Here is a 23,191-nt window from a genome sequence, read left to right on the forward strand (position 1 = left end):
CCCGCTCTCCTATGGTCCCCTGCACGGCCGTATATATACACATATTCCTATTTCTCACAGAGAGCTGTGATTGGCTGGAACCATCTGGCCAATCACAGCTCTGCGGGAAATATGAATATGTGTATATATACGTGAGTGCAGGGGGGGGGGACATAGAAAAGCTGCTGCCCCATCTATACAAGAGGATCACAAAGGACCCCGGAGATCTGTCAATTAGTACAGGTAACTACTACTCCCATCATGGAAGAGTGTGTTCCATGCTGGGAGTAGTAGTACTAACTAAAAAATGTAAAATAAAAAAAATGAAAAACACGCACACAATACATTTTTATTATTGTCTGCTACATTTTTAGTGCTTTACCCGCTCACATAAATTGATCCCTGTTTAAAAATTAATAAACATTACATAATAAAAAAGATACATTTCGTTAGATACAATTTTTTCCAACCATACTGTATCTTTTTTATTATTTTTTTTATGGTACCCTACGAAATTTTATTAAAAAAGGTATCTCCATTATTTTTTAGGATCGCTAAAGTCCAAAAAAGAATAAAAAGATTTACCGAATGTACCCGAATACCGAATGTATCCGAAAAAAAAATCAACCCGAACACCCGAATACCCAATGTATCCGAAAAATCAAAACTGAAAATATTGCCGAACCGAAAAAATTTTCCAAAACGAAAAAACGAAACGAAAATTTTTCTACTGCACAAGTCTAGTTCTAGTGCATTCTATTTCATGCTGTCATGGCAGAGGTTTCTGTAGCACCTTTACGGGGTAGGATGTGGGTGTTTTCTGCAGGTTTGTTAGACCTTCCCAGAAACAGCAGCATATTATCACTATACCAGCATCGATTTGGCACACCGGTAGATGCTTCTCATTTCTGTTGCGGCTGGGCACCTCTGTTCTGGAATGGGGCCTGATAGGGCGACGCGGTGTGTTCAACAGCCCCCTGTATCTTTTAGACGAGAGCCAGGATTGCTCAGTGGATACCGCATTTGTTTTTTGTTCAGATTGTCCAAGGTTTATTCCATTTGGTGACGTACCTCCTACAGCTTTATGATGATACATATGCACCTTACTTGCATTCATAGTAACGTCTTTACCCAACATGAGTGTCCCGGGTTCAGATCCTCCGAGGACACAGATGGCATCTCCATACCTCGGTATGTTGTCGTAGAGTTCCTGGGCTTACTATTGTCACTCGGTACGTTCACCCGTTACCGTTGGGCGGTGTTTAGCATGCTCATACGGTACCTGGCTTAAGCTTGATGATCCCCCTTTCACAGGGGGTGCAGAGATCAGGGGGCTCGGCACGGACTGTGCCAGAGTTCACCATGACTGCCTTTTGTTTCTCTCTCCAATGGGGAACTGCCAATATTGAGCCATCTCTCTTCCCCGCTTCATAGGTGGGGTATCTAACTGGGTCCCTGTTCTGCTAAAAGCAATTAGGGTGGTGTTTGGCCGGCTAGGTTTCTGTGCTCACTGCCTACTATTGCAGCCTAGCACTTTCCCATTTCTTGGTTACCTCCGGCTCCTTATGCCTCCAGGGCACTCTCTTCTGCTGGAGGAGTTTGTCATGTATGATTCGGCTATAACCAGTCTGACCACCATCTGTTGTATGGTTCCTGCCTTTGCTCTCCTCTTTCCTTGGTGGGGACTCCCTGAATGGGTGTGTCTATCCCTCCCTTCAACAATGTCAGTTCTTCTGCACTGACGCAACAGTCTTCTGGTGTAACCTTCATGTGCCCAGACCCTGGTAGTCTCGGTTGGGCTCCCTCTGTCTCCTTTCCTGTCCTGATGGGATGATGTTTTGGAGTCTTCTGGTTTGTTCGGACCACTGTATGTGTAGGGCTGGTTCTCCTTGTCCATCCCCTATTCACTTGTGTTTGCGAGTGCCGAGAGTCTTCTTGCATTAGGCACCCTTCAAGACGGCAGTGGCGTGCCTTAATTTCTGGGACACACTCTACTCTACAGGTACGGGCCTTCCAGGAGACCTAGGATCCTCCAGTTCCCTTGTTTGGTCACTCTGTTATTCCGGCATGCTCTTCGCAGGGCATTCAAGTACTTGTCCGGCCGGTCTACTTTCCTTCTCCTTTGGGGTCCATGTACTCCCGGGACGGAGGGCGTTCAGGTCAGCCGGATTGCGCCAGTCTGGCCAATTTGATCTTATGCACGGACATGGTTCACTCTTTGCTCTCTGTGTCATACTCTGAGTCCGCTCTTCCTCCCGGGTTCTCGCGGTGTACCCCTCAGACAGTGTTTCTGGAACATGAAGCTTGTCGGTCTGGGTCATCAGTCAAATGCATTATGTCTCTTCCTTTTTTTCCCCTAGAGGTTTCTGGTCTCTACTTTCCATGTGCTCGCCATCTTCCAGGCGTATGTTGATCTCGCTGGCGTTTTCTCGCCGTGTTCTCTTCAATCGGTTGATTCTCTGGATCGTGTTCTCTTTTCGCTGCTCTTTTCACTGTGTTTTCCAGCCAGGCTAGTCCTCTGTCTGGTTCCGTAGCTTGCTTGGATTTGCTTTCCTCCTTCCAGGATTATTACGGCCCATCGGGCCTCCAACACTACCTTTTCATGTCTCTCTGCAGACTATAGGTCTCCCGTGTCTGCTAAGGACGGTCTCTTCCTTTTTGGCTTCCTGGACATGGGTGGTGGTGATTCCAGATGCTCAGTTTCCGGGCCCCAGTTTCCTCTCGGCCGAGGGTCTCTCCAGCAAGCCTTGCAGGCGAACAGGGTTCAGTCTCTGGACTGTGTCCTCTTCTCTGGCGGTTGTAACTTCCCACCCCAGGGACTGCTTTGGGATGTCCCATGGTATCCTGTGTCCCCCAATGAAGCGACCAAGAAAAAGAATATTTTTTTGTACTCACTGTGAAATCTCTTTCTCTTAGCCTTCATTGGGGGACACAGCACCCACCCATATCTTCATGCTTTGCCCGGATTCTCCTTTCCGGTTCATTAGTTTTTATCCAGGATTCCTTATAGGGTCCTTCGGACATCTGTTCTTCTTGTTGGCTTCCCCTACTGCTTAGTGACATAACTGATTTTCTCATGGCAGGTGGGCGGGTATATTCTGACAGGGAGGAGCCAACTTTTTTCCTAGTGTCAAGAGCATATACCAATTGTATCCTGTGTCCTTCAAAGAATGCTACGAGAAAGAGATTTTACGGTAAGTACAATAAATCTCCTTTTTGGTGCATGTAGTTATTCTTTTTTTTAGGTAGTAAAATAAAACAAACCCTATATAGATTAGGTATCCTTGTAACCATAAAGACCTACAGATAAGGTGTCGTTTTTTCCGAAAAGTGCACTGCGGAGAATCAGAAGCCCCCAGAATTTATTTTTTTCCAATTATGCCCCACAAATATTGTTTTTCTGGTTTCACTGTAGAGTTTGTGGTGAAATGTTTGCTTTCATTACAAAGTAAAATTAGTGGCACAAATAAAAGCCCTCATATGGGTCTGTAAGTGCAAAATTTAAAGTGTTATGATTTTTAGAAGGTGAGGAGGAAATAAAGAAAGTGCAGAAATAAAAAATGGCCTGGTCCTTAAGGAGTTAAAAAAAAAATTTGTCTCACAAAATAAGTATGTTTAAAATTGCCCTATTTTGACCATCTATAACCGTCACATTTTTCCATATGCAGGCTGTATAAGGGCAAATTTTTTGCGCCGTCATGTGTATTTTTTTTTGTATCACATTTGTATACGCCGTATGTGACAACTTGATCGCATTTTTTTTTATTTATTTGATGTAACCAAAACACAGCAATTCACCCTTTACCTACGGGATCTTTTAAATTATATTTTGATAGTTCAGACATTTACACACAAGGTGATACCAAATATGTTTATTAATTATTTTATATTATGTTTTTTGTTGATAAAATTAGCAAAAGGGGCGAATTTTTATTTATTTATTTTTCTATTTCCCAGTGGCAGTCATCATTCATTCAAAGCGTGGCATTGCCGCAGATGCCGTGATCTATATTGATCATGGCATCTGAGGGGTAAGGGCAGACATCTGTGTGATTGCTGATTTCCGCCATTACCGGAGGGGTCCCTAGCTGCCTGGACCTGCCGGGCATGATGCAAGCACCATTCCGGTGCTCGCGTCATGTATTGGCCATAAATGTACGTTCTGGTGCGCTAAGTACCAGTGGATCAGGCTGTACGTTTACGTCCTGTTTCCTTAAGGTGTTAAAGACTTTCACTAGGTCTTTGATTCTCTATTATTATTCTGTGCAGCCATTTTGCAGATGTCATGATGAATAGTATTGATGCCGAGTACCATATACTAGTCCTCTTCATTAAGTGCACACACTCAGTAGTTCCCATCCTCAATTTTCATGAGGACCCGCTCCCACCAGCCACTGATTGGCAGCTGATGTGGTGCGGCATGGAGACCATTCTTCTGCATATCAGAAGAATGTCTGAACAGAACAATATGAGTAGTACATTTTTCTGATCAGAGTTTGTCACTAGTTTAAGTTGCCCTCAGGTAGGGCAAATAAGTAACTTTCTCTGGCCACACCTCTGATTGCTCTTTTAGAAATTATGAATTGTCTACATGGTTGCAAGAATAAGAGAAACTTTTTAGCTGCAAATTATGGTCCAAACTGCTGACACTATTTAAATAGCGGTTAGTGCAAGTAGACACATAGAACCTCTCTTTACCTCCTCTCCCTACTCTGTGATCGGGCCAACCCGGCTACTGTTATCAGCCTCTGGGAACTTATGAATAATGACAGACATTAGCAATCATGCTAATGTTCGCCACTATCCCTTCTTGGGGCAACTTATCGGACCACCCACAGCATGATTGCAGAGGTCTGATCAGTCAAGATGGTAGCTGTTCCATCCTTATCTCCTCCATGCCACTTGGAGTCCTTACTTTAAAAAAAAATGAATAAGCCCCACTGTGTGCGAAAAAGTCCCCAATCTCCTCAAAAAGTTGCAAAATTGCTTTTTTTTTTATTTATTTTTTACGGTTTTCCACCACGAATAATAATTTATTTTTTCGTTGCACCATACGTTTTATGTTAAAATCAAAGGTGTTCAGGTCATGCAAAAAAAAAACTGAAATGGGTCTCTAGATGGAAAAAAAGGCATGGAGTTAGAAATGAAAAATGTCCTTTTTGGCTGCCTCCTGCAGAACAAATCTTTTATGCATATATACAGTCCTCTTAAAAGAAAAAAATTGTTACAGTGGAGCATTTCTACTACTAAGCAACACACAGATGTTTGATATATAACATTTATACAAATAACAGCAAAATGTAAAAGTAATATGACTCAAAATGTTTTTTATATATCCACAATCCGTTTACAAAAAAAAAAAAACAGGTTCTAGTAGAACATTTCTTTGGTGGTCCAAAAACAGTTGCACAAATCTTAGGTTAGTAACTATTGTGCAATAATATATCACTATTTAAAGTTTATTTCACTCAAAAAACATTTATGCATGTTAATATGTAATAATATTTGTCTCATATCACATTACCTATGTATAAGCTGGGAATCATTTTATGAAATGTCTGTTCCATAATTTCAGATAGGATCCTTGAACATCACCTAGGGTTTTAACATGCAAATTGAAAATCCAAAAATCCATGCTACACACGTCAGTATGTATGCATGGGTTTTTGCAAGCATTATTTGTAATATGTAGAACAATTGCAGAAATTTGTGCAGCGGATATGCTGCTTGTGAAATTATCACTGTATGAAAATAGTTATCTTCCCCACTATTTTACTGTGCATATATGTTTACTTCCCCCAAATTTTTCCAAAAGGTGCACATTCTTCATAAGTTGCTTAGATCTAAGTAAGTTTCCAAGTGTAGTTGGGCTGGAGTGAGATTGCGCAAAAATTTGCATCAGTTTTCAGTTGTCTTATTTGATCAGCTACCAGTGCAAGTGAAACCTCTTTTGACTTCAACCACATTACTACTGCCAAAAAACATGGTAACACCAATAATAAATTCCCCTGTGTTCACACATCTGCATTTTTACTGCATTCTTTGTTTACATAGTTAGTACTTAATTGATTATGTATTTGTGGGTTTTGCTTTATGAGTATCATATCATTCATATCAAGAAAATCACCTGCAGTTAAGCGGGTTATTCATTGACCTTTAAAATAAATTAAAAAACTCTACAAGGCATGTTTCTGGTACCATTCACTGATCCACAATGCTTCTTCCTCTTGCACAGCCTATTAAAACTACATACAGTCCTCACTTCCGAGAATGGTTGAAAGGGTGCGTGACTTGCCAATATGATGTCTGAAAGGGTCGAGGCTTGACAGCTATCAGAGTGGGAGTGGCTTGGTTGAATGGCATCAGAAAGGGGCATGGCCAGGACAAAGTGTGAGAGAGGAGACAAAGTGGACAAGCACTTCCTGCATATGTGCCAGTACAGGTTATGTGTATATTACAATGCAGCTAATCTGGCCATGAGGGGATAAGATATGAATACCTTTTGTACTTCTAAGTACCCCTTTAAGCCTAGGAATGCTAATCACATGGAGTAACTCACAAAGATAATTTAGTCAAAATTGCGGAAACATACTAAGGCTTTGTTTACACAGCGGAAATCCTGCTATTCTGCTTGAATTCCATTCTGCAAAGCTTGCTGGGGAATTTGAGTGGAATTTTTGTTTGCTTAAAACACAAAATCTGTTGAAATTTAACACCCCCTTAAGTTCAAAAGGATTCTGCCCAGAACTCTGCACAATTTAAAGACGGATCTCATATATTTTTGCAGTATCTGGAAAGCAGAATTTTTTTGTGCCTGAATTTCTGCCGTGTAAATGAGACAGTGAAATCCATTATTCATTTCAATGTGCAGCTTATTTGGCGGAATTTCCAAGCTTAATTTTTCAGCAGAATTCCAAGTGAACATAGCCTAAGGGTCTGTTCACCTGGGCAGATTTTGATATGTATTTTCTGCAGCTGATTTTCTGCTGCTTATTTTATCATTGACTTACCAGTGTGTACGGACCCTAAGGCTAAGTTCAATCTCCAGAATATCTCCAGGAGTTGATTCTGTTGTATGACCATAGCCTTACCAAAACCCTGTAGACAAGCATGTACAAACTGTGGCCCTCCAAATGTTGCAAAACTACAACTCCCAGAATGCCTCCAGCATGCCTAGACAGCCGTTTTCTGTCTGGGCATGCTGGGATTTGTAGTTTTGCAACATCTGGAGGGCCACAGTTTGGACATCTCTGCTTTAGACAAACCAGTAATTGATGGTAAACATCTGCACAAATTATAATTTACCATCCACCATTTACACACATTTTAGTGTGCTCTTCCACAGGGAGTCCCAGACTTGCCAATTTAAACAGTAGCAAGTCCAGGTGAAGCCTGCAGATATCGGTGAATAACAATTGCTATTACTATAACTGCCGGTTGGCTGCACCTAGACTTAAATTTGACAAATCTGGCTCTTGTCTACAGTTCTCTGCCACATGCACTAGCCGTGGCTGCTAGTGCTGTGGGTAATATTGTCCTTATAGGGCAATAATCGACCCATTTAGTTTTTAATGACCCTGTCTAAAAAGATTTTAAAGGGGTACTCCGGTGAAAACCTTTTTTCTTTTAAATCAACTGGTGACAGAAAGTTAAACATATTTGTAAATTACTTCTATTAAAAAATCTTAATCCTTCCAGTACTTATTAGCTGCTGAATGCTACAGAGGAAATTCCTTTCTTTTTGGAACACTGATGACATCACGAGCACAGTGCTCTCTGCTGACGTCTCTGTCCATTTTAGCAACCATGCATAGCAGATGCTTAGCATATGTATGCTAAGGGCAGCATGGTGGCTCAGTGGTTAGCACTGCTGCCTTGCAGTGCTGGGGACTTGGGTTCAAATCCCACTAAGGACAACAATAAATAAAGCGTTATTATAATAACATCAGCAGAGAGAACTGTGGTCGTGATGTCATCAGAGAGCATTCCAAAAAGAAAAGAATTTCCTTTGTAGTATTCAGCAGCTAATAAGTACAGGAAGTATTAAGATTTTTTAATAGAAGTAATTTACAAATATGTTTAACTTTCTGTCACCAGTTGATTTAAAAGAAAAAAGGTTTTCACCGGAGTACCCCTTTAAGGCTGTTGTAACAAGGCTGTTCATTGGACAACTGCCACTACAATTTTGAGCCAAAGCCAGAAGGGAATCGTGTAGAAAAGAGAAGTGTAAGACTGTAGTAGGTAGCAAACTTTTTTGCCTACAAATTTCTTCTCTATGAAATAGCTCATGTGACACTCAAATTTTTTTTCCAGAGAGAGAATTATTGAAACGATGTTCAATAACTTTTGATCCTGAAACGAGAAGTGATAAACTTTTAGGTATGTAACTGGTATGTTGTTATAACTATTTTCAGGGTTTCCAAGGATACCAACTTATCCTTAGGATAGAAGATGAGAAGTGTCTGAATGGTGATCCTTGTTTCAACAGAGTAATATTTGGGAAGTATTTGCATTGCTGCACCAATCGAATGCTATAGAGCTGCTGAAGATAGCAGACTACATTACTCCTCTACCTTCGGCAGTCCCTTAGACTTTAAATGGAGTGGTACTGTGCATACTTGATCACTGTGTTATTCAAACAATAACGTTTGGACCCTCAATTTCATGATATGTGGTAGTCAGATCAAGCAAATATTTATCAACTATCCTGTTAACATTCCTTTAGTAACAGAATGTATATTTCATATTGGGGTATCCAGGATTTTTTTTTTTTTTATGTATATTTCTACCCGAGCTGTCACAATAAAAATAATACACTTTACCTTACCACTACACAAGTAAGGGCACAGCACTCCATTCAAAGTTAAGGTGCAGTTTTATTATCTCATGTCACAGCAACGTATCTGTTTCTCAATGAAGCCTTTATCAAGCATGGTGATACCCCCAAATACAGGGCCATATATACCGAAGTGCACACATGTTAATTCATAGTGAATAATTACAGCAAATTACTACTGATTACAAAGAAATGTCAGAATATTATACATTATAAATATACAAATGTGCGAATAGGGATCATATGTGCTAGATATTATATTGTCCGTAAGAACAAAGTGTAAATATAAATAAGCTAAAAATAGGGCTTGAATATAAACTTCATAAATCGTCTGTTAGTACATGAATTATAACCACAGGTGCATATAATACTGTAAATTAATCTAATATACTAATAGAGGGAAAAGACTCACCCACTATATGTCCTGTAACAGCGCCGGCCCTTTGTGGTAGAGACAACTGCGCCTGCGTTGTTTCAGTGCAACTGAGGCTAGCGATCATATGATCTGTCACAAGATCAAAATGTTATTGCATGTGCCATTCAACTGAGCAGTCCCAAGTTAATACATAACCACCTGATCCCTTTCTCATAGCAACTGGGACGCCGAACGAGCCTCCCAGTAACCGGAGGCAGAAGGCTGAAAAAATAATAAATCAAAGTAGGCGCGTAACGCATGTCTAGATGTAAGAAATATTCTTGAAAATAACCATATATTATCAATATTAAGAGCTTAATGTATATGCTGTGTGTGTGTGTGTATATATATATATATATATATATATATATATATATATATATATATATAAAAATACCAAAAAATAGACTACTAATGAAAAAAGAAAAATATTATAATAAAAGAGAATTTTATTAGAGACTTATAAGTCAGATGTGTTTCCAGAAAGCACCTGTATAAACCAGGTCTTCATAACTCATACCATATAGTTCAGTTTTTTTAAAGAAAAAAACCATTAAAAATAACGGATGATTGTAAAATAACAGCAGTAAAAAAGCAGGATGATACCTGTAGTGTGAAAGGGGCCTTATAGTAGCTCACCAGAAATAATGCAAATAATCAATTCTTTATTGTACAACAAATTCTTGTATACAAGACATGTCACATATGTAAGGGACATAAAAAACTATTAAAATGGCTCATTAGGAGCCAAAACAAAACCCTGGGGAGGGGACATAAACCCCCTTACCTAGGAAATGGCACCCGTTCTCAAAGGTTATAAGTAAAATATATACTCCATCCAAATATATACAATAGGCCTTATTAAAGATGAAAATATACAGATTAGTGTCCAGTGATGGTGCTTTGTCTACTCATAAAACATAGTGTATGCAAAAGACAATGATGGTGAGATAGTCGTAAGGTGCTGTGATAATTGCAAAGGTCCCAAAAAATAACAGTATAAATAATGCAAAAAACTATTCACCAATACATTGCCACAATCCCGTTATGCAACTATGAGAGAGATATAATACTTGCAATGATGGATAAAACATAGGAAGCAAGTATTATATCTCTCTCATAGTGGCATGACTGGATTGTGGCAATATACTGGGTGTCATGGACAATGGCTGAAATATGTATCCATGTTGCATTATGATCACTTGTCATTCATACGTCCTGCCAGATGTCCATCCATATGCACACTTTTAATTCCATTGCACCCCTATCTGCATTACTTAACATTTCAAAGAGTCCCTTGTGTTTGATCCAAGCTTTAAGGAGCCGACGTGTCTCTCCAGCGGGGGTATAGGTGTAATTAATCCTAGCAGGGGGTTCATTAACACAACTGCTGTACACAGGAAACGGTAACACCTTCTCAGACATGCAGGCCCCAAGGCCTGATGTTAATAGATCAAAGGAATGTTTGGTGCATATTCCCCTGTGTCAGTGCAATATCTTCCAAATATTAGATATGGGGGTCAGGGAAGTATGTCCGCAGCCCTATATTATACGGTTAGATTCTCCATCATACTACCCTTAAAATGAGTCCTCACATGACCCATGTGTATTGATCCCTGCCCGAACTGTATGCGCTGGGTAAATCATACACAATAAGGGGGTCATGTCAGGTACCCCTAGAAAGAGGATTTAATGGAGAACCCAAATATAACAAAATGATGTAGGTGCCTGACCCATGATAAAAGTTAGGGGTAATTTCCTATTCTGTGGGCATAAAGTTATCATACGGAAGTGTGCAGCATCTATCACCCCTCCTTGTCCCACCCAGGGGCTGAACATGGAGGTGTCTCCTATCCATAGCAGGGTATAAAACTTCAGACCTGGGGAGACTAGGGCGCTTGCATGGGGGACGAGATCTAATTTTGGATGCCAGACGCCATTTCATACCAGACCCCATGGAATAGACCTCTGTAGCTTTCTTTAAGTAAGGGTTCTATATTTTTTTCCCTTAATTTTATTTTCTGGGTGGTGTAACTTTGACTTGTTAATATCTGTTTCTACATGTACTGTGAATATTTTTCTTTCATAATAAATCATTCATTTATTAACCCCTTAAGGACCCAGCCATTTTACACCTTAGGACCCGACCATTTTTTGAACATCTGACCACTGTCACTTTAAACATTAATAACTCTGGAATGCTTTTAGTTATCATTCTGATTCCGAGATTGTTTTTTCGTGACATATTCTACTTTAACATAGTGGTAAAATTTTGTGGTAACTTGCATCCTTTCTTGGTGAAAAATCCCAAAATTTGATGAAAAATTTGAAAATTTAGCATTTTTCTAACTTTGAAGCTCTCTGCTTGTAAGGAAAATGGATATTCCAAATATTTATTTTATTTTATTCACATATACAATATGTCTACTTTATGTCTGCATCATAAAAGTGACGAGTTTTTACTTTTGGAAGACACCAGAGGGCTTCAAAGTTCAGCAGCAATTTTCCAATTTTTCACAAAATTTTCAAACTCACTATTTTTCAGGGACCAGTTCAGGTTTGAAGTGGATTTGAAGGGTCTTCATATTAGAAATACCCCACAAATGACCCCATTATAAAAACCGCACCCCCCAAAGTATTCAAAATGACATTCAGTCAGCGTTTTAACCCTTTAGGTGTTTCACAGGAATAGCAGCAAAGGGAAGGAGAAAATTCACAATCTTAATTTTTTACACTTGCATTTTCTTGTAGACCCAATTTTTGAATTTTTACAAGGGGTAAAAGGATAAACTTTATAATTGAATTTGTAGCCCAATTTCTCTTGAGTAAGCACATACCTCATATGTCCATGAAAAGTGTTCGGCGGGCGCAGTAGAGGGCTCAGAAGCGAAGGAGCGACAAGGGGATTTTGGAGAGTACGTTTTTCAGAAATGGTTTTTGGGGGGCATGTTGCATTTAGGAAGCCCCTATGGTGCCAGAACAGCAAAAAAAAAAACACATGCCATACCATTTTTGAAACTTGACCCTTTGAGGAACATAACAAGAAATAAAGTGAGCCTTAATACCCCACAGGTGTTTCACGACTTTTGCATATGTAAAAAAATAAAAATAAATTTTCACTAAAATGTGTGTTTCCCCCCAAATTTCACATTTTTGCAAGGGTTAATAGCAGAAAATACCCCCCAAAATTTGTAACCCCATCTCTTCTGAGTATGGAGGTACCCCATAAGTTGGCATGAAGTGCATTACGGGCGAACTACAATGCTCAGAAGAGAAGGAGTCATATTTGGCTTTTTGAGAGCAAATTTTGCTCGGGGGCATGTCGCATTTAGGAAGCCCCTATGGTGCCAGGACAGCAAAATAACCCCCCATGGCATACCATTTTGGAAACTAGACCCCTTGAGGAATGTAACAAGGGGTACAGTGAGCATTTACCCCCCACTGGTGTCTGTCAGATCTTTGGGACAGTGGGCTGTACAAAATTTTTTATTTGCACAGCCCATTGTTCCAAAGATCCGTCAGACACCTGTGGGGTGTAAATTCTCACTGCACCCCTCATTACATTCCGTGAGGGGTGTAGTTTCCGAAATGGGGTCACATGTGGTTTTTTTTTCTTTTTTGCGTTTGTCAAAACCGCTGTAACAATCAGCCACCCCTGTGCAAATCACCTCAAATGTACATGGCGCACTCTCCCTTCTGAGCCTTGTTGTGCGCCCCCAGAGCACTTTGCGCCCACATATGTGGTATCTCCGTAGTCAGGAGAAACTGCATTACAAATTTTGGGGGGCTTTTTTTCCCCTTTACCTCTTGTCAAAATGAAAAGTATAGGGCAACACCAGCATGTTAGTGTAAAAAAATTTTTTTTTTTTACACCAACATGCTGGTGTAGACCCCAACTTCCCCTTTTCATAAGGGGTGAAAGGAGAAAAAGCCCCCCAAAATTTGTTAGGCAATTTCTCCCGAGTACGGCGATACCCCATATGTGGCCCTAAACTGTTTCCTTGAAATACAACAGGGCTCCGAAGTGAGAGCGCCATGCGCATTTGAGGCCTGAATTAGGGATTTGCATAGGGGTGGACATAGGGGTATTCTACGCCAGTGATTCCCAAACAGGGTGCCTCCAGCTGTTGCAAAACTCCCAGCATGCTTGGACAGTCAACGGCTGTCCGGCAATACTGGGAGTTGTTGTTTTGCAACAGCTGGAGGTTCCATTTTGGAAACAGTGACGTACCAGACGTTTTTCATTTTTATTGGGGAGGAGAGGGGGCTGTGTAGGGGTATGTGTATATGTAGTGTTTTTTACTTTTTATTTTATTTTGTGGTAGTGTAGTGTTTTTAGGGGACAGTCACGCGGGCGGGGGGTTACAGCGAGTTTCCCGCTACGAGTTTGAGCTGCCGCGCAAAATTTGCTGCATCGCAAACTTGCAGCCTGATACTCACTGTAAGCCCCCTGCCCATGTGAATGTACCCTGTACATTCACAGGGGGGGGGGGGGGGGGGACCTCCAGCTGGTGCAAAACTACAACTCCCAGCATGCACAGTCTATCAGTGCATGCTGGCAGTTATAGTTTTGCAACAGCTGGAGGCACACAGGTTGGGAAACACTGAGTTAGGAAACAGACAATGTTTCCCAACCAGTGTACCTCCAGTTGTTGCAAAACCACAACTCCCAGCATGCCCAGGCAGCCGAAGGGCATATTGGGAGTAGTGGTTACGTAACAGCTGGAGGAGAACAGTTTGGGGACCACTGTGTAGTGGTGTCCAAGCTGCAGCCCTCCAGATGTTGCAAAACTACAACTCCCAGTATGCCAAAACTGTCCAGGCATGCTGGGAGTTGTAGTTCTGCAACATCTGAAGGGTCAGATGTTACAGAACTACAACTCCCAGCATGCCTGGACAGTAAGGGCATGCTGAGGATGTGTAGTTTTGCAACATCTGGAAGGGCACAGTGGTCTCCAAACTGTGGACCTCCAGATGTTGCAAAACTGCAACTCCCAGCATGCCCAGACGCCAAGGGCTGTCTGGGCATGCTGGGAGTTGTAGTTTACAGGGTCCCATTACAGCAATGCATGTCGCTTTACGGCGACGTGCATTGCTGTAAAGGGCCCGACCGCGGCTGAAGATCTACTCACCTGTCGCCGCCGCCGCCATCTTCATCGTCTGGATCCGGGTCTTCAGGGACGAGGTAAGTACCGGGGCCGGTCCCCAGCACTCCCCCGTCCCCCGCCACGTCCTCCGGTCTTCCTCCCGTCCTGTCCGGACTTTCAGGGGCCGGGCAGGACGGGAGGAAGTAACCGCCCCCCCCTCCTGCGATTGGTCGGTTAGTTAACCGACAGATCGCAGGGTATAGGAGGAGGTGGCCGGTTTGCCACCTCGCTCCTATACGTTAGCATGGTCCTGGCTGTCTGTGACAGCCGGGGATCATGCGAAATTACCGGGCGGTCGGGTCCCAGAGACCCGATCAGCCCGGTATCGCCGCAGATCGCAAGGGCGATTTCCCTTGCGATTTGCGGCGATCGCCGACATGGGGGGCCTACATGGCCCCCCTCGGCGTTTGCCCTGGATGCCTGCTGAAGGATTTCAGCAGGCATCCGCTTCCGATCTCTGCCCGGGGCGCGGCAGAGACCGGAGAAACACCAGGACGTACTAGTACGTCCTGGGTCCTTAAAGCCCAGGGTGCCAGGACGTTCTAGTACGTCCTGGGTCCTTAAGGGGTTAAGTACCGCCTTATGTCTGGTAAAACGGACGTACATTGTCCTCGGAGAGATTGAAGTTATAGTCTTAGATTTACCTGTTCGGCTACATTATAGATTTGGATTAACCTTTTTCCTGTTTTTTATATACTACTGGGGATAGTAGATTATATTTGGGAATTGTAGCATATCCAGATTGGATTGATAGCTTCCTGTCGGCTTTAAATAGGCAGGTGGTGGCAGCGAGTTAATGGGGTGGTGTAAGATTGATTTTTTATCATTATTTTCGGTCTAGTGTAGACAAATAGTGATTTTATAGATAATCCTACCACCCGCAAGTCGCGGTTCGTGACACTGGGGAATTGCTTTTTGCATTATTTATACTGTTATTATTTTTGGGGGCTTGTGCAATTATCAACTGAGACAGCACCTTATGACTATCTCCCCATCATTGTCTTATGCATACACTATGTTTTATGAGTAGACCAAGCACCTTCTCCGGACAATAATCTGTATATTTTCATCTTTAATAAGGCACATTGTATATATTTGGATGGAGTGTATATTTTACTTATAGCCTTTGAGGACGAGTGCCAATTCCTAGGTGAGGTGGTTCATGGCCCCTCCCCAGGGCTGTGCTTTGGCTTCTCGTGAGACATTGTAATTGTTTTTTCATTCGTCCCTTACACGTTTGATATATATCTTGTATACAAAATTTTTTTGTATATTAAAGATTTGATTATTTGCATTATTTCTGGTATGCTTCTATAATTCAATGTTGCTTTTGTCTTTACTATGTTGTTTCAGTAATATATCACTGAGTAGCACCCGTCTTTCTTCAGTTTTTGTGGACTGAACCCCCTTTTCTCTCTTCATATATAGTAACACAGCACCCACTGAGATAATCCCTTTATTTAAAAACTAAAACAATAAAATAATTTAATGGTTCAAACAGAAGAGTCAGAGAGGAGGTTGTCCTTTCCCTTTTCTTTAATCAACATAATAGAAATCTGTGCAAAAAGGATGAGACAAAATAATGAGAAAAGGTTTACATTTTGTGTATATCACAACTGAAGTCAAAATATCGTAAAAATCTGAAGGACAGATGAAAGAGAGTGATGCAACTATCACCAAACTCTGTTTGAAACAATATTAAATTCTACATTGAGGCTATTGTCATGATTCGGCTGGCTGGAGGTGGATCCTCTGTGCCAGAGAGGGATTGGTGTGGACCGTGTTGGTGGACCGGTTCTAAGTTGCTACTGGTATTCACCAGAGCCCGGCGCAAAGCGGGATGGTCTTGCAGCGGCGGTAGCAACCAGGTCGTATCCACCAGCAACGGCTCAACCTCTCTGACTGCTGAAGATAGGAGCGGTACAAGGGAGTAGACAAGAGCAAGGTCGGTCGTAGCAGAAGGTCAGGGCAGGCAGCAAGGATCGTAGTCAGGGGCAACGGCAGGAGGTCTGGAACACAGGCTAGGAACACACAAGGAAACGCTTTCACTGGCACAATGGCAACAAGATCCGGCGAGGGAGTGCAGGGGAAGTGAGGTATAAGTAGGGAGTGCACAGGTGAACATACTGATTAAGCCTGCTGCGCCAATCAGTGGCGCAGCGGCCCTTTAAATTGCAGAGACCCGGAGCGCACAGCCTAAGGAGCGGGGCCACGCGCGCCGGGACAAGACAGACGGGGAACGGGTCAGGTACGGGAGCCGGGATGCCCATCGCGAGTGGGCACCTACCGCATCGCGAATCGCATCCCGGCTGAGAGTGATATTGCAGCGCACCCGGTCAGCAGGTCTGACCGGGGCGCTGCGAATGAGAGGATGCTGCGAGCGCTCCGGGGAGGAGCGGGGACCCCGAGCGCTCGGCGCAACAGTACCCCCCCCCCCCCCTTGGGTCTCCCCCTCTTCTTGGAGCCTGAGAACCTGAGGATAAGACTTTTGTCTAGGATGTTGTCCTCAGGTTCCCAGGATCTCTCCTCTGGGCCACAGCCTTCCCAATCCACCCAAAAATTTTTTTTCCCTCTGACAGTCTTGGAGGCCAGAATCTCCTTCACGGAGAAGACGTCAGAAGAACCGGAAACAGGAGTGGGAGAAACAAGTTTGGGAGAGAAGCGGTTAATGATGAGAGGTTTAAGGAGAGAGACATGGAAGGCATTGGGAATACGAAGAGAAGGAGGAAGAAGGAGTTTGTAAGAGACAGGGTTAATCTGGCACAAGACTTTGAAAGGGCCAAGATAGCGTGGTCCCAGTTTGTAACTGGGGACACGAAAGCGGACATATTTAGCGGAGAGCCATACCTTGTCTCCGGGGGCAAAAATGGGGGGAGTTCTTCTTTTCTTATCGGCAAATCTTTTCATCCGGGATGAAGCCTGTAAAAGAGAATTTTGGGTCTCTTTCCATATGGTGGAAAGATCACGAGTCACTTCATCCACAGCGGGCAAACCAGAGGGCAAGGGAGTAGTGAGGGGGCGAAGAGGGTGACGGCCGTACACCACGAAAAATGGGGATTTAGCAGAAGATTCGGAGACTCTGAAGTTGTATGAGAATTCGGCCCATGGTAGAAGATCAGCCCAGTCATCCTGACGGGAGGAAACAAAATGCCGTAAATAGTCATCCAGGACCTGATTAATTCTTTCTACTTGCCCATTGGATTGGGGATGATAAGAAGAAGAGAAGTTTAATTTGATCTTGAGCTGTTTACAGAGGGCCCTCCAGAATTTAGACACGAATTGGACGCTTCTATCCGAGACGATATGCGTGGGCAAACCGTGAAGGCGAAAAATGTGTACAAAAAATTGTTTTGCCAACTGAGGCGCTAAAGGAAGACCGGGGAGAGGAATAAAATGTGCCATCTTGGAAAATCGATCAACGACCACCCAAACAACTGTGTTGCCACGGGATGAGGGCAAATCCGTAATAAAGTCCATACCAATCTGTGACCAAGGCTGTTCAGGAACAGGCAGAGGATGAAGGAGACCAGCAGGCTTCTGGCGAGGAGTCTTATCCCGGGCACAGACAGTACAGGCCCACACGAAATCAACAACATCAGTCTCCAGAGTCGGCCACCAATAAAAACGAGAGATGAGTTGCAAGGATTTTTTGATGCCCGCATGGCCTGCGAGGTGGGAGGAGTGTCCCCATTTGAGAATCCCGAGACGCTGGCGTGGAGAAACGAAGGTCTTCCCTGGAGGAGTTTGTCTGATGGAGGCTGGAGAAGTGGAGATCAGACAGTCAGGAGGAATGATGTGTTGCGGAGAGACCTCTACTTCAGAGGCATCAGAAGAACGAGAGAGGGCATCGGCCCTAATGTTCTTGTCAGCAGGGCGAAAATGGATTTCAAAGTTAAAACGGGCAAAGAACAACGACCACCTAGCCTGGCGAGGGTTCAGCCGTTGGGCAGACTGGAGATAGGAGAGATTCTTGTGATCAGTGTATATGATAACTGGAAATTTTGATCCCTCCAGCAGGTGCCTCCATTCTTCAAGCGCCAATTTAATGGCCAGTAGTTCTCGATCACCAATGGAGTAGTTTCTCTCCGCCGGAGAGAAGGTCCTAGAAAAAAAACCACAAGTAACAGCATGCCCGGAAGAATTTTTTTGTAGAAGGACAGCTCCAGCTCCCACAGAGGAGGCATCTACCTCCAATAGAAAGGGTTTAGATGGGTCAGGTCTGGAGAGCACGGGGGCAGAAGAAAAGGCAGACTTGAGATGTTTGAATGCGTCTTCCGCTTGGGGAGACCAGGACTTAGGATTGGCATTTTTCTTGGTTAAAGCCACGATAGGGGCCACAATAGTGGAAAAGTGTGGAATAAATTGTCTGTAATAATTGGCGAACCCCAAAAACCGTTGGATAGCACGGAGTCCGGAGGGGCGTGGCCAATCTAAGACGGCAGAAAGTTTATCTGGGTCCATTTGTAGTCCCTGGCCAGAGACCAAGTATCCTAGGAAAGGAAGAGATTGACATTCAAAGAGACATTTCTCCATTTTGGCATAAAGTTGATTGTCCCGAAGTCTCTGAAGAACCATGCGGACATGCCGGCGGTGTTCTTCTAAGTTGGCAGAAAAAATCAGAATATCGTCCAGATAAACCACAACACGGGAATATAGGAGATCACGAAAAATGTCATTAACAAAGTCTTGGAAGACGGCAGGGGCGTTGCACAGGCCAAAGGGCATGACCAGATACTCAAAGTGTCCATCTCTGGTGTTAAATGCAGTCTTCCATTCGTCCCCCTCCCTGATGCGGATGAGATTATAAGCACCTCTTAAGTCCAGTTTGGTAAAGATGTGGGCGCCTTGTAGGCGATCAAAGAGTTCTGAGATAAGAGGTAAGGGGTAGCGTTTTTTTACCGTGATTTTATTAAGTCCGCGGTAATCAATGCAAGGGCGTAGGGAGCCATCTTTTTTGGACACAAAAAAAAATCCAGCTCCGGCAGGAGAGGAGGACTTGCGGATAAACCCCTTTTTTAAATTCTCCTGGATGTACTCCGACATGGCTAGAGTCTCTGGAGCGGACAGAGGATAGATTCTGCCCCGGGGTGGAGTAGTACCCGGGAGGAGGTCAATAGGACAGTCATAAGGCCTGTGAGGAGGTAAAGTCTCTGCTTGCTTTTTGCAAAAAACATCAGCATAGTCCATATAAGCCTTAGGAAGATCGGATACAGGGGAAACCACAGGGTCACGACAGGGAGTACTGGGAACCGGTTTAAGACAGTCCTTGTGACAAGAGGTACCCCAGTTCTTGATTTCTCCTGAGGACCAATCAAGGGTTGGGGAATGGCGTTGAAGCCACGGTAATCCAAGAAGAATCTCAGAAGTGCAGTTGGAGAGGACCAAAAATTCAATTTTTTCGTGATGAGGTCCGATGCACATTAGGAGAGGTTCCGTGCGGTAACGCACGGTACAGTCCAATCTTTCATTGTTAACAGAATTGATGTAGAGGGGTCTGGCGAGACTGGTCACCGGGATGTTGAACCTGTTGATGAGAGAGGCCAAAATAAAATTTCCTGCAGATCCGGAATCCAAGAAGGCCATAGCAGAGAAGGAGAAGGTAGAAGAAGATATCCGCACAGGCACAGTAAGGCGCGGAGAAGCAGAGTTCACATCAAGAACTGTCTCACCTTTGTGCGGAGTCAGCGTACGTCTTTCCAGGCGAGGAGGACGGATAGGACAGTCCTTCAAGAAGTGTTCGGTACCGGCACAGTACAGGCAAAGGTTCTCCATGCGGCGTCGTGTCCTCTCTTGAGGTGTCAAGCGAGACCGGTCAACTTGCATAGCCTCCACGGCGGAAGGCACAGGAACGGATTGCAGATGACGAGAGGAGCCGGGGAGAGAAACAGCCTCGTGCGAACAAAGTCCATATCCTGGCGGAGCTCTTGACGCCTTTCGGAAAAACGCATGTCAATGCGGGTGGCAAGATGAATAAGTTCATGCAGGTTAGCAGGAATTTCTCGTGCGGCCAGCACATCTTTAATGTTGCTGGATAGGCCTTTTTTAAAGGTCGCGCAGAGGGCCTCATTATTCCAGGATAATTCGGAGGCAAGAGTACGGAATTGGATGGCGTACTCGCCAACAGAAGAATTACCCTGGACCAGGTTCAGCAGGGCAGTCTCAGCAGAAGAGGCTCGGGCAGGTTCCTCAAAGACACTTCGAATCTCCGTGAAGAAGGAGTGTACAGAGGCAGTGACAGGATCATTGCGGTCCCAGAGCGGTGTGGCCCATGACAGGGCTTTCCCAGACAGAAGGCTGACTACGAAAGCCACCTTAGACCTTTCAGTAGGAAACTGGTCCGACATCATTTCCAAGTGCAGGGAACATTGCGAAAGAAAGCCACGGCAAAACTTAGAGTCCCCATCAAATTTATCCGGCAAGGATAATCGTAGGCCGGAAGCGGCCACTCGCTGCGGAGGAGGTGCAGGAGCTGGCGGAGGAGATTGTTGCTGGAGCTGTGGTAATAGCTGCTGTAGCATCACGATCAGTTGAGACAGCTGGTGGCCTTGTTGCGCTATCTGTTGCGACTGCTGGGCGACCACCGTGGTGAGGTCGGCGACAACTGGCAGTGGGACTTCAGCGGGATCCATGGCCGGATCTACTGTCACGATTCGGCTGGCTGGAGGTGGATCCTCTGTGCCAGAGAGGGATTGGCGTGGACCGTGTTGGTGGAGGACCGGTTCTAAGTTGCTACTGGTATTCACCAGAGCCCGCCGCAAAGCGGGATGGTCTTGCAGCGGCGGTAGCAACCAGGTCGTATCCACCAGCAACGGCTCAACCTCTCTGACTGCTGAAGATAGGAGCGGTACAAGGGAGTAGACAAGAGCAAGGTCGTACGTAGCAGAAGGTCAGGGCAGGCAGCAAGGATCGTAGTCAGGGGCAACGGCAGGAGGTCTGGAACACAGGCTAGGAACACACAAGGAAACGCTTTCACTGGCACAATGGCAACAAGATCCGACGAGGGAGTGCAGGGGAAGTGAGGTATAAGTAGGGAGTGCACAGGTGAACATACTGATTAAGCCTGCTGCGCCAATCAGTGGCGCAGCGGCTCTTTAAATTGCAGAGACCCGGCCCGCGCGCGCCCTAAGGAGCGGGGCCGCGCGCGCCGGGACAAGACAGACGGGGAACGGGTCAGGTACAGGAGCCGGGATGCGCATCGCGAGCGGGCGCCTACCGCATCGCGAATCGCATCCCGGCTGTGAGTGATATTGCAGCGCACCCGGTCAGCAGGTCTGACCGGGGCGCTGCGAATGAGAGGATGCTGCGAGCGCTCCGGGGAGGAGCGGGGACCCGGAGCGCTCGGCGTAACAGTACCCCCCCCCCCTGGGTCTCCCCCTCTTCTTGGAGCCTGAGAACCTGAGGATAAGACTTTTGTCTAGGATGTTGTCCTCAGGTTCCCAGGATCTCTCCTCTGGGCCACAGCCTTCCCAATCCACCCAAAAATTTTTTTCCCCTCTGACAGTCTTGGAGGCCAGAATCTCCTTCACGGAGAAGACGTCAGAAGAACCGGAAACAGGAGTGGGAGAAACAAGTTTGGGAGAGAAGCGGTTAATGATGAGAGGTTTAAGGAGAGAGACATGGAAGGCATTGGGAATACGAAGAGAAGGAGGAAGAAGGAGTTTGTAAGAGACAGGGTTAATCTGGCACAAGACTTTGAAAGGGCCAAGATAGCGTGGTCCCAGTTTGTAACTGGGGACACGAAAGCGGACATATTTAGCGGAGAGCCATACCTTGTCTCCGGGGGCAAAAATGGGGGGAGTTCTTCTTTTCTTATCGGCAAATCTTTTCATCCGGGATGAAGCCTGTAAAAGAGAATTTTGGGTCTCTTTCCATATGGTGGAAAGATCACGAGTCACTTCATCCACAGCGGGCAAACCAGAGGGCAAGGGAGTAGTGAGGGGGCGAAGAGGGTGACGGCCGTACACCACGAAAAATGGGGATTTAGCAGAAGATTCGGAGACTCTGAAGTTGTATGAGAATTCGGCCCATGGTAGAAGATCAGCCCAGTCATCCTGACGGGAGGAAACAAAATGCCGTAAATAGTCATCCAGGACCTGATTAATTCTTTCTACTTGCCCATTGGATTGGGGATGATAAGAAGAAGAGAAGTTTAATTTGATCTTGAGCTGTTTACAGAGGGCCCTCCAGAATTTAGACACGAATTGGACGCCTCTATCCGAGACGATATGCGTGGGCAAACCGTGAAGGCGAAAAATGTGTACAAAAAATTGTTTTGCCAACTGAGGCGCTAAAGGAAGACCGGGGAGAGGAATAAAATGTGCCATCTTGGAAAATCGATCAACGACCACCCAAACAACTGTGTTGCCACGGGATGAGGGCAAATCCGTAATAAAGTCCATACCAATCTGTGACCAAGGCTGTTCAGGAACAGGCAGAGGATGAAGGAGACCAGCAGGCTTCTGGCGAGGAGTCTTATCCCGGGCACAGACAGTACAGGCCCACACGAAATCAACAACATCAGTCTCCAGAGTCGGCCACCAATAAAAACGAGAGATGAGTTGCAAGGATTTTTTGATGCCCGCATGGCCTGCGAGGTGGGAGGAGTGTCCCCATTTGAGAATCCCGAGACGCTGGCGTGGAGAAACGAAGGTCTTCCCTGGAGGAGTTTGCCTGATGGAGGCTGGAGAAGTGGAGATCAGACAGTCAGGAGGAATGATGTGTTGCGGAGAGACCTCTACTTCAGAGGCATCAGAAGAACGAGAGAGGGCATCGGCCCTAATGTTCTTGTCAGCAGGGCGAAAATGGATTTCAAAG

At 44.6% G+C, this 23,191-nt stretch overlaps 1 protein-coding gene across 8 annotated transcripts in view; it reads left to right on the top strand.

The window, feature by feature from the left end:
- Positions 1–23,191, top strand: part of LOC130368702 (uncharacterized) — a 355,350-nt gene that overhangs the window by 217,173 nt on the left and 114,986 nt on the right. For all 8 annotated transcript variants that reach the window (XR_008892546.1, XM_056572793.1, XM_056572777.1 and 5 more), the window contains one exon: positions 8,293–8,358. Coding sequence is in view for 7 of the 8 variants with exons in the window: in XM_056572793.1 (XP_056428768.1) it covers positions 8,293–8,358 (66 nt within the window). In the remaining variant the exon portion in view is untranslated. The remainder of the gene's footprint in view (positions 1–8,292; positions 8,359–23,191) is intronic.

This window comes from Hyla sarda, chromosome 1, assembly GCF_029499605.1.
Source record: "Hyla sarda isolate aHylSar1 chromosome 1, aHylSar1.hap1, whole genome shotgun sequence".
Classification (NCBI taxonomy): Eukaryota; Metazoa; Chordata; class Amphibia; order Anura; family Hylidae; genus Hyla; species Hyla sarda.